Below are 12,762 nucleotides of genomic sequence, written 5' to 3' on the forward strand. Positions count from 1 at the left end.
AAAATGGAAGTCTAGTTATATTAGATACAAAATCAAACCGACTCAGTCTGAAAATAGTGCTACCATACTGTGAGGTCAATACTTGTGCCCTTCAATAAGAAGGTAATATTTTTAAATCTTTTTGGTGCTGCCACTATTAATTGTGCTCTCTCTAAAAGACCCTCATGAACCCTGAATCTCCCCTCTGAAATCCCATTAAGACACCAAACCACTGAGAATAACTGTCTTAACTCTGCTTCACTATACACACACACACACACATGCACACACCTCTACAGCTTGGACTATGCTATCCTGGGCTTGTTTATTCCGCGGCTGGTTGAGGTGTATGAGTTGCCCAATGTTGAGTTTCTGGAAAGTTTAAAGAACAATAAGCATTCTCTCCCTATTTTTGAACACCCATGTAATAGGATTATGACTGGAGCTCAAAATATGCTTTTTCAGTAAGTATACTGTATATTTTTTCCAGTTGGAGAAATTCATTTTTAAATTGCCCTGGCTTATCAACTGGAAGGCAGCTTTAGTAAAGGTATCAAGGCTCTCAGTTGAGAGGTACGATGCTTTTGTAGAAAGTTAGACTATTTTTTCATTTTAACACCCTGTATTTCTCAGATTTGGTTTCTCAGTCCTTGGTCCCAAGCAGAGAAAAAATACTTTAAAGTTCCTAATAGCCAAAAAAATATACGACAGGGTTCTAATAATGCCATGGCCACATGGAAGGAACTGTGAAGGTATGAGGTGCAATCGTTTTACCTCTGAGATAAAAGGTCAAACAAATGATGACGCAGTGGAATGAGATAACCATTCCTCACCCACCAGTGCAACCACACACCACCCCCACTAAGCAGTCCATGTCCCATGTGATATTACTATTATAATCCAGCCCCCGTGTTATAATAATCACACAGTGAGAAAGATACCTCAGCCTAATCATGCTAATTAGCCTGTGTTTCTGTTTTGCAGGTTGCTGGACCATATGTGAATCTGACAGACAACACTTGTCATACCTCCCCCCAAAACACTGATGACACACAACTATAGCTTCCGCAAATAAAAAGTCTGGGGACTTCCCTGATGGCACAGTGAATAAGACTCCGTGCTCCCAATGCAGGGGGCCTGGGTTCGATCCCTGGTCAGGGAACTAGGTCCCACGCACCACAACTAAGAGTTCGCATGACACCACTAAAGATCCCGCATGCCACAACTGAAGATCCCACGTGTTGCAACTAAGACTCGGCACAGCCAAATAAATAAATAAATTTTTTTTTTAAAGTTTGATGTAACTTTACTATCAAAATCCTTCGTATCTACTAACATGTGGTACACACGAGATATTACACAATGCATTAATGGCTTCCCAACACGTCTGTGAGGTAAATAAGCATCCTCCACTTTCCAAATTCACAGTTTTAAAAAAAGGCACAGTGAGATGGAGGAAACTGCCCAAGACCATCAAGCCTGTTTAAGTAGCAAAGGGAGAAAGGAACCCAGCTCTTTAGACCTGATATATGGTATATTCTCCATTTTCATACCACAGGAAAGCCCAAGTTTTTATTCTGAGACTTACTTGCAAACAGGCACTCACAGACTCACACACACACGCACTCACTTGAGACAAGCTATAAAGTACAGAATTGGGCTTTTACTGTTTTTTTAAACTCTTAATCACAAAGAGCACAGTTACAGTTAGACTATGGTGTTCCCAGCAAGTACGACCATATTTTAGTGTGAGTCAAGACAGAAATTGTGTAAAACTTGAATCATTAGTACAGTACACAGAGTACAACCTCAATTAACACTAACACTTGGGGAATATAGGATTTGATTATGTTTGTCCTAATTAACTGTTTTTTAAATTAGGAAAGACTAAACTTCAATCCTTATTCCACAGAATTCTAAAATGCATAGATACGTTTTACTGCCTGAGGAAATACGATATATAATCTAGCTTTCACTATTTCCCAGCTCATACCCTTAGATTTCTTAAAATCATAACTGCTAACATCAACAAACACAAGAGACAGAGGTGGCATTGAGCTGAATTTATTCATTTTCTAAAATAAAACCTGATATAAGCTTTATCTTCTGATATCTTTTTCCTAAAGTGAAGAAGACAAGTAATACATCTTTCTTATATCTGCATAGCCTACATAATGCTTTCAATATGCTCTCATTTAATCCTACTTCCACAATCCTAAAAAATTTTAGAATTCAAGAAGCCAAGGTGCAGAGCCAAGGACTTGCCAAGGTCACATGTAGGTGGCCCACCCAGACCCTAACCCTATTTTAAGCACTTAACTTCTCCTGCCCCATTTTAACAAACAAAAGAACTCCATACATGAATATCTAATATGCATGCAAATATATCCCTTATTAAGGGATCCAAAATTAAGGAGTCTAAAAGGCTAGTTAGATTTCATTAAAAGTTAACTAAGATTTTACTTAATATATACACTTACTTCTCCCTTTTCTCCTTTTCAATGCAATTTCAACAGTCTTCATATTTAAAACATCAATCTGAAAAAATGTTCCAGATAAGTTTTTATTAAACTAAAATAGTAACCATCAATCACATGAAGAGTGGACATAAAAGAGGACCTGGATGGAGATATAGCACAATCCTGTTCAGGAAACTATCATAGAGATGTTAACTCTCCTACAAATTAATGCATAATTTTAACACAATTCCAATTGAAATTTCAATAGGATTTTTCATGGAACTTCAAGTGCTGATCATAAATTCCTAGGGAAAAGTTATGGATGAGTAAGAGACAAAATACCTCTAAGTATAAAGGGGTGCCTGTCCTACCATAAGACTGATTATAAAGCTGCTGCAATTAAAACAGGGGAACCAGAACCCACTGAGCCCATGTGGAGATGTGCGGCCTGACTGTGGCACCCCAGCAAAGGGTGAATGGTGCTGGGACAACTTGCTATTGCCATTGGAGGGGGAGGGGGGGAGGTTAACATCCCCAACACACACACCATCAACACCGCAATCTCAGTTTCATTACATACTAAACTGAAAATAAAAACTTTAAAACTTTTTAAATGTCTTTATTACCTCAAGGAAAGGAAGAATTTCTTAAAGATATTTTTTAAAAAACCAAAAATCCACAAACCATGAGGAAAAAAATCAATACATTTAACATTAAAACTTAAAAATGTATTCCCGAAGATTATTAATCCTATAAATCAATTTTAAAAAAGACAAGCCATTTGATAAAAATATGGACAAGGGATATAGACCAGGTAATTAACAGAAGAGTAGAAATCTACACTGCCAACAGACATATGAGTAATGTAATGGTGCTCAATTGTTTGTAATCTCGAAAATGCAAATTAAAATAATGAAAATCCATTTATTACCCATCAGATTAACAAAAATTTTAACTATGTCTATGCTGACAATTAGCAAGAATTTTTTTAGGGACCTCCCTGGTGGTGCAGTGGTTAAGAATCCACCTGCCAATGCAGGGGACACGGGTTCAATCCCGGGTCTGGGAAGATCCCACATGCTGTGGAGCAACTAAGCCCATGCGCCACAACTACTGAGCCTGTGCTCGAGAGCCCGTGAGCCACAACTACTGAGCCCGCATGCCACAACTACTGAAGCCTGCACGCCTAGAGCCCGCGAGCCAAAACTACTGAAGCCCGTGTGCCTGGAGCCCATGCTCCGCAACAAGAGAAGCCACCTCAATGAGAAGTCCGTGCACAGCAACGAAGACCCAAAGCAGCTCCAAAGAAAAAAGAAAAAGAAGAATTGTTTTTAAAAAATGAGATCTAAAAACCCTCATGCACTGCTGATGGGAAGGGAGACTGTTAAAACCACTTCGAAGGCAGACGCACAGTCTCTAATAAAACTGAAGATGCTTATTCCTTGCAGAGCCCCGCAACTCCATTCCTAGGAATAGTTCCTGGAGAAACCCACAGAGGAGCATGAGGAGACATGACAAAATATGTTTACTGCCACATTTTTGTAATAGTGGTAGAACTGAAGACTTAAATAGTCCTGAACAGGGGAAAAGGTATGTTCAATATTTAACAATTAATGGGGAATTCCCTGGCGGTCCAGTGGTTAGGACTCGATGCTTTCACTGCCGTGGGCCCAGGATCATTCTCTGGTCGGGGAAGTAAGATCCCACAAACCACACAGCGCGCGGCCAAAAAAACAAACAAACAAAAAACAATTTAACAATTAAAATCAAAGACCAAGGACAAAATGTACAGATAAATCTAAAGAATATTTAACTTAAAATAAGCAAACTACAAAATGATGAATACAGTATGAAACCACTTATGTGACATTTTTAACCACAAAAACAATACACTGTACTATCTATCAATACATATGTATGTAGTACAAGGCGAAAACCATAGTCAGGAAACAATGCTGAGCAATTTCAGCAGGGTCAGCATTTCTGGAGAAGAAGAATGAGAGGATACAATGGGGGCTTCCACTGTCTCTGTAATGCTTTGCTATTTATAAATATAGCAAAATGTTAACAGTAGTCAAATCTGATTGGTGGGTTCAGTCATTTCTCATGTTAGTCTCTACACTCTTCTGTACACTGGAACTCCTAATCAAAAGACATAAATTAAAAAACAAGAACTAAAACATAACCATCACTTAAATCTATGCACGTACTCAATAAAGCAAAGTTGTGTCTTACCTCAACTGAAGAGCGAGGAGTCACAAAGAACTGATTGAATTCATCAGGGCTAAAATCTCCAAAAATATACTGAAAAAAAGAGAATGACTGATCACATACAATACACAAATTATACAGTTTCAGAAAAAAAGTGTTACATCTCAATCCTATGAATAATTGGGCCAGAACCCCCAAGACCCTTTCTCCATTAAACAAATCAAGGATCTGCAAACAGATTTCTAGATGTAGTGTTTTCCAATTACAAATAAGAAAATACTTCGGTTTTCCATAAATTGTCAAAGAACAGCCTAAGGTTAATAGAGCTTACTTTTGTTACCAAGGCTGTTGCCCCAGAATCATACCCCTGCCCCTCCCTCAAATAGAAACCTTATTCTTATCTAAGTTTCGGGAGGAAACTGCAAAGAGGAAAAAACAACTGGTTAGGACCAACAAGGCCCAAGATGGCGGAAGATGTGACTTCCAGCAGAAGTTGAGTCTCATTACATTCTCACCGTAATACGTTAGCATATGCTAAATGACCCACCCACCGGCACCATGACAGTTGAGGACTGCCATGACAACAACTGAGGCAGCCCATACAAGGACTGAAGAGGAGAACTGCAACAGTCCCAGGTCCAAACCACACCCCTGTTCTCCAATAAGTCATGAATATTCCTCCCACTCTTTCCAAATCCCTCTCTTTTACCTTGACCCTCCTATATGTTTGGTACCTCTGCCCAAATTGGGTTGAGAAGTTGATTTGGAACTAGGTTCCTGCTTCTCCATTCTTTGGCCATTGAATAAAGCTTGTGCCGTTCCAGTCTCAGCATCGGTTTTGTTATTGGCTGCACAAATCCGATCAGAAAAAGAACCTCCCTGGCGGAGACAGGTGGCCTCAGCTGGGGCTTAGGACCACAGAAAGGGACCAGTCAACTAACTCGGCAACACTGTGAAACAGGTCAACTCTGCACACCAAACTTGTAAGTAGACTCCTGCTTGCAGGAGAATTTTTTAGGTTCACAAACATTTCTAGTTGTTCCATTTACCCTTTCGGCTGACTCATGTCACTACCTCCATTTCAGTTTTCCCTACCGTACATACTAAAGAAAAGCAGAAAACGTGGTTCCAACGGGAAGATAGGGAAATCCAAAAAAAGGAAATGTTAATGACTCTGATGGATGAACTTTAAAAATATATGTGAAGGGCTTCCCTGGTGGCGCAGTGGTTGAGAATCCGCCTGCCAATGCAGGGGACATGGGTTCGAGCCCTGGTCTGGGAAGATCCCACATGCCGCAGAGCAGCTAGGCCCGTGAGCCACAATTACTGAGCCTGCGCGTCTGGAGCCTGTGCTCCGCAACAAGAGAGGCCACGATAATGAGAGGCCCGCGCACCGCGATGAAGAGTAGCCCCCACTTGCCACAACTAGAGAAAGCCCGCGCACAGCAATGAAGACCCAACACAGCCATAAATAAATAAATAATTAATTAATTAAATAAAATTTTTTTTAAAAAAGTTATAAAAAAAAAATATATATGTGTAATTTTTTTACCTTAAAAGTACACTGGAATGTGATACACAGATAAACATACTGTTCAACAGACACAAACCTCGCTGTGAACTCTCACTTCACAGAATTCTGAAAGTTACTTTCTGAAAAACTGGTTAACCCGCACGGAAGTAAGTTTGACGAGTGCCAAGCAGTTCAGATTCTCCCTGAAGCTTCAAGAAACAAGTCATTGATAAGAATCAGTATGACCTGATTTCCACAACAGGGAATCACTCACTTCATCAATAATTATTTAGAGCCTATTAAATGTCATGCACAACAATCGATATTAGATATAAAAATGGCAAAAGCAGAGTCGTGGTTCCTCTATTCTAACAGAACTGACAGTCTAATAACTTGTGAGGAAATTTACAGTATCCAAACATATACAAATAGATAATAAACATTATTATGGTAACTGAGTAAATGGAAACTAAGTCTCAAAATCTGTTGGTAAGAATGCACCAGCAGGGACTTCCCTGGTGGTGCAGTGGTTAAGAATCTGCCTGCCAATGCAGGGGACACGGGTTCGAGCCCTGGTCTGGGAAGATCCCACATGCCATGGAGCAACTAAGCCCGTGCGCCACAACTACTGAGCCTGCGCTCTAGAGCCCACGAGCCACAATTACTGAAGCCTGTGCGCCTAGAGCCCATGCTCCACAACAAGAGAAGCCACCGCAATGAGAAGCCTGCGCACTGCAACGAAGAGTAGCCCCTGCTTGCCGCAACTAGAGAAAGCCCGTGCACAGCAACGAAGACCCAACGCAGCCAAATAAATAAATTAAATTAATAAATAAATTTATTTATTAAAAAAAAAAAAAGAATGCACCAGTATTTCTGGGGAAAACATTTTTTTGGAGGGCTCTTTCACAGTAGCTACCAAGACCGTGAATATGTATTAAAAACAAAAACATCTTGACGTAATATTTATGTATACTTGCAAAAGTCCACAAAGAAATTGTGCACTGACAGTAATGGTGAAAATGCAGAGTCCCAAAAACAACTTAGAAATAGTCTTCTCCTGAAATACTGTCATTGTGAGCTTAATTAGGCTTATCACCAAAACTGGGGAAAAGCTTATTTTAATTTCACTCCAACACAACACAAAGCAACGTAAGGGAAAGTTATCTTTAAATGAGAAGAAAGAAAGGTGGGGTGGGAGAAGAAATGACACTGCTGCCTGGCATTCCTTTCTAGTCCCACCGCAGAGAGATCCTTAAGTCTAGATATAAACCTTAAAATTTACTCAGAAGAAAATAAAAAGATGAGCGATACAATGGGAGAAAATATTCCAGACAATACCAACTGCTGGCAGGGATGTGAAACAACTAGGGATGTGGAATGATACAGCCACTCAGGAAAAGAGTTTGGCACTTTCTTATAAAGTTACTTACCATACAACCCAGGAAGCCCACTCTTAAGTACCTACCAAAGAGAAATGAACACCTATGTCCACACACACACAAAAAAAAGCCTGTATGCTGAAGTTTACAGCAGCTCTATTCATAACTACCAAAAACTGAAAAGAACCCAAATGTCTATCCAAAGGTGGATGTGATACATCTACATGATGAACTACTACTCAGTGACTCGAAAGCATCACGCTAAGTGAAGAATTAGACTTAAAAGCCCGCAAGCTATATGACTGCATTTACATAACATTCTAGGGCTAAACTCTAAGGACGGAAAACAGACCTGTGGTTGTCAAGGTCTGGGGAAGAAATGATTACAAAAAGGCACACGGGAACTTTTAGGGGGAATGGAAATATTCACAGGGCAAGCCTGTTAGAAATAGTAAACTTCCTACCTGCCAAGGGAACACACCCACGAAAATACTAATGACTTCAGCCCTTGAATGTGAATGGACAACAAAAAAAATCACAAGACACGTGTGGGAACAATCAACAGCAATAAAGAGAGTTACTACTAAAATGAGGGGGAAATGAATCTGTGTAAACAAAACATAGGAAACAGAAAAGAACTTAAAATTCTAATCTGTATCCTGAAAGAAATTCGAGCAGGTAAAATAAGCAGACTGCCATGAAAAAAGGACGTATTAGGGACTTCCCTGGTGGTCCAGTAGTTAAGACTCCATGCTCCCAATGAAGGGGGCCCAGGTTCGATCCCTGGTCAGGGAACTAGATCCCACATGCCGCAACAAAGATCCTGCATGCTGAAACTAAGACCAGGTACAGACAAATAAAAAAATTTTTTTTATTTAAAAAAAGGGACAGGGGACTTCCCCAGTGGCACAGTGGTTAAGAATCCACCTGCCAATGCAGGGGACACAGGTTTGAGTCCTGGTCCGGGAAGATCCCACATTCTGTGGAGCAACTAAGCCTGCACGCCACAACTACTGAGCCTGCGCTCTAGAGCCCACAAGCCACAACTACAGAGCCTGCACGCCACAACTACTGAAGCCCGTGTGCCTAGAGCCCATGCTCCGCAACAAGAGAAGCCACCGCAGTGAGAAGCCCGTGCACCACAACGAAGAGTAGCCCCCGCTCGCCGCAACTAGAGAAAGCCCGTGCACAGCAACGAAGACCCAACGCTGCCAAAACTATAAATAAATAAATAAATTTATTTTAAAAAAGAGGGGGGACCAATTACAGAACCAGAAAGTATTCACAGAAATCAGAAAATTATTAAATTTAAATTACTAAATTTACAAGCTCAACAAATCTTAGAATCAACAAAATAAATACAAAGCAAGACAGCAATGCCTTGAAAGTTCCAAGAAAAAAGTATTTTGTTTTTGTTTTCATAGAATTCTATTCTATAGTTTATTACTCAAGTGCAAAAGGCAAAATAATTCTCAGACACTCATACACCCTTGGGATGGGTGGGGTGGACTGCTTAAGAATTCCAGAAAATGAATTCAAGAGATAGAAGAGCAGTAACAAAGAGGATCCAAAAGATGATTGATACTGTAGCTGTGAAGCCCAATGCAAACACTAAGACTCATGCTGTTTTATTTAATACCAACAGGAGAAATGTTGTCCACGTAAAAGATATCCACTCTACCTTCTGAGTGGCTACTTTAATTCAGAATGTGGGGAAGACATTAGAATGAGAACTGAATGTTCTTTAGGATTGCTAAATTATTCTTTTTTTTAATTTAATTTTATTTATTTTTTATACAGCAGGTTATTAGTTATCAATTTTATACATATTAGTGTATACATGTCAATCCCAATCTCCCAATCCACCCCACCCCCGCTTTCCCCCCTTGGTGTCCATACGTTTGTTCTCTACATCTGTGTCTCTATTTCTGCCTTGCAAACCAGTTCATCTGTACCGTTTTTCTAGATTCCACATATATGCGTTAATATACGATATTTGTTTTTCTCTTTCTTACTTCACTTTGTATGACAGTCTCTAGGTCCACCCACTTCTCTACAAATGACCCAATTTCATTCCTTTTAATGGCTGAGTAATATTCCATTGTATATATGAACCACATCTTCTCTATCCATTCATCTGTCGATGGGCGTTTAGGTTGCTTGCATGACCTGACTATTGTAAATAGTGCTGCAATGAACACTGGGGTGCATGTGTCTTTTTGAATTATGGTTTTCTCTGGGTATATGCCCAGTAGTGGGATTGCTGGGTCTAAGTTATTCTCTTTAGGCTGGTTTTCTCTTGGAAAAATAAAAATAAATGAAATGCTCATTTAAATCACATTTTTAAGTAAATTTCTTTGAGTTCCTATATAAAGTCTTTTAAAAAAGAGAAATTGGCCAATCCAATAAGAGAATTAAAATTCCAAAAGATATAATAAAATCTTGTCAACGGAGGGGAGAGGGGATAGAACCGTGACGCCCCCGCAAGCCTTCTTGTCAACTCCCTGTGCCAGTCTACTGGGAGCAACCTCATGGTCAACAGTCAGAATGCTTAGAAAGGCTCCAGGGAAAGCCTTTTTCTATTATTTTCAATTTTACTATTTTACTTAATTCTTTATTTGTAAAGTATTATTTGAAAAACTTCGCTACAGATTTTAAATGTGCTTTCTCATTACAACTTCATGTTAACAACTTCATGGATATGCAGCTTTAACCTGATTACAAAATCCACGCGGGGGGCGGGGGGCGGGGCAAGGCACGGATTCCTCAGCAGTCCAGTGGTGAGGGCTCCACTGCAGGGGGCACGGGTGCAACCCCTGGTCACAGGGAACTAAGATCCCGCATGCCGCGTGGTGTGGCCAAAACAAAACGAACAGCACACACACCAAACTGACTGGGTGGGTGGGGTGGGGGTGTGGCTGAGGAAGGAGCATGTACAGAAATTGAGAAATCTCCAGACACAGGGAGGGTGGGAGGGAGGGAGACGCAAGAGGGAACAGATATGGGGACATAAGTATATGTATAGCTGATTCACTTTGTTATAAAGCAGAAACTAACACACCATTGTAAACCAATTATACTCCAATAAAGATGTTAAAAAAAAAAAAAAGAAATTTTCAGGGCAAAAAAAAAAAAAAGAAATCTCCAAGACACTGTTAAATGAGAAAACATTCTTTGGGTAAAAAAAAAGGAAGAAATAGAAATATTGATCTGTGTTTGCATAAAGAGATACACATTGGAGAGGGAACCAAGAAGGGAGTAAAACCCTTGACTATACAGAGTCGGGGGCGGGGCAGATCCCTGTGGAGGTAGTGGAGCAGGGAGTGAGATTTTTTAGCGTATACCTTTTCAGAGTTCTTAGTTCTGAACCATATAAATAACTATCGAGGGCTTCCCTGGTGGCGCAGTGGTTGAGAATCTGCCTGTCAATGCAGGGGACACGGGTTCGAGCCCTGGTCTGGGAAGATCCCACATGCCACGGAGCAACTAGGCCCGTGAGCCACAATTACTGAGCCTGCGCGTCTGGAGCCTGTGCTCCGCAACAGGAGAGGCCGCGATAGTGAGAGGCCCGCGCACCGCAATGAAGAGTGGCCCCCGCTTGCCGCAACTAGAGAAAGCCCTCGCACAGAAACGAAGACCCAACACAGCCATAAATAAATAAATTAAATAAATAAATAAATAAATAAATGAAATACATTTTTTTAAAAAGTCAATGTAAACAAATCATTGTACAACTATTCAAGTATATGCATTTTGCAAAGTTGTGTTTGCACCTATGTTAGTTTCAAGATCTCCCTGACAACAGGGACTAGGACTTGATGAAAACATTTAATCCAAAAAAGATACCATAAGCAACTGCCAACTATCAAATAAGCAATGCTAAAGTATCATTTAACACCTGACAAACTGCTAGCCAGAGCTGCTCTGAACTCCAATGTAATTTCCGTAACACCAGCCCACATATATCAATAAACAACTCCAACAAAATGCACATGAATCACATCCTCTTGCCCTAATCGGACCTATTTTCAATCTTTAAAATGCATGAATTTTTGAAAATAAGTAGTTACATTTCAACAATATAAAAAACAGTCCTTTCAGTTTTGCGACTGAGATAACAGAGGGGGTTGCTAAGAAGCTGGTATTATCAGCATCTCTGCAAGGTACTCACTGTTCAGAGTTTTGGTTAGGATTTCTATTTCCTGTACAATGAGTATTTCCCATATGCTCATGGCAGATAAACTATATGTAACTTTTTCCTATGTATCTGTACACATATTTCTTAGACTCAAACAGGAATTCAAATGAAACACAGTAACTGCAGATAAAGAAAGGCCTGATAGTTGGGGAGTTCATTCTCAAAGGTCAGCAAAGGTCAAGTCACTGAGGTCTCAAGTAAGGGGAGATTAAGAATAAAAGACAATTTCCTGCCATCACAGTGCATGTGAAAAAAAGGTAAATATTTCTTTCACAGGCAAAGAAAGTAATGTTTCTTTGGTAACCACTCAAACATTTGTGGGAAGTGATACAATAAAATACCCCACATAAACCTGGAGGCTATGACATCATTTCAGTGCTTACCAAAATCATCTGCATCATTCAAAAACAATTACAGGAAGCATTACTATGAAGGAGCATTTTTTATCCACACTGTTCCAAAAAGGCAAACAGAAGTACTGCTTGTACAGTAAAATTTACCTTAAACAAATTAGGAAGAAAAAAAAAAAAGTTAAATTACAAAGTTAAAGCTACAAAAGCAAAGAAAGGCCAAGTATTTATTCAACTGCAAACCCCAGTGAGTGGACATAAATCACACTGCCCTGCACTTTAGTGACAATTATTTAACTAAAACTATATCTGAGTAAAGGTTAAAGCATCACAAGTCTTGCGACACCAAAGAGTTTATCGCAGAAATTCAAGGCAGCCAATTGCCATTAAAATGTTCAAGTCTCACCATCCCCCCAAATTTTCCTAATCTTCAATCACAAATTATTTTAGATGTTTGGCAAAATGAAGAATGTTACCGAAAAGCAGGGGGAGGGGCTTCCCTGGTGGCACAGTGGTTGAGAGTCTGCCTGCCAATGCAGGGGACACGGGTTCGAGCCCTGGCCTGGGAGGATCCCACATGCGCGGAGCAACTAGGCCCGTGAGCCACAACTGCTGAGCCTGTGCGTCTGGAGCCTGCGCTCCGCAACAAGAGAGGCTGCGATAGTGAGAGGCC

The 12,762-nt window shown here is 40.2% G+C and overlaps 1 protein-coding gene across 1 annotated transcript in view; it reads right to left on the reverse strand.

The window, feature by feature from the left end:
* The window catches only part of USP10 (ubiquitin specific peptidase 10), a gene marked incomplete at its 5' end in the record, with an annotated part of 72,687 nt that overhangs the window by 32,387 nt on the left and 27,538 nt on the right, over positions 1 to 12,762 (reverse strand). The window contains 1 exon segment of the mRNA XM_082366864.1: positions 4,674 to 4,742. Within this exon segment, the coding sequence (XP_082222990.1) occupies positions 4,674 to 4,742 (69 nt within the window).

Source organism: Balaenoptera borealis, assembly GCF_965194805.1.
Source record: "Balaenoptera borealis genome assembly, chromosome: 19".
In the NCBI taxonomy this organism is placed as follows: domain Eukaryota; kingdom Metazoa; phylum Chordata; class Mammalia; order Artiodactyla; family Balaenopteridae; genus Balaenoptera; species Balaenoptera borealis.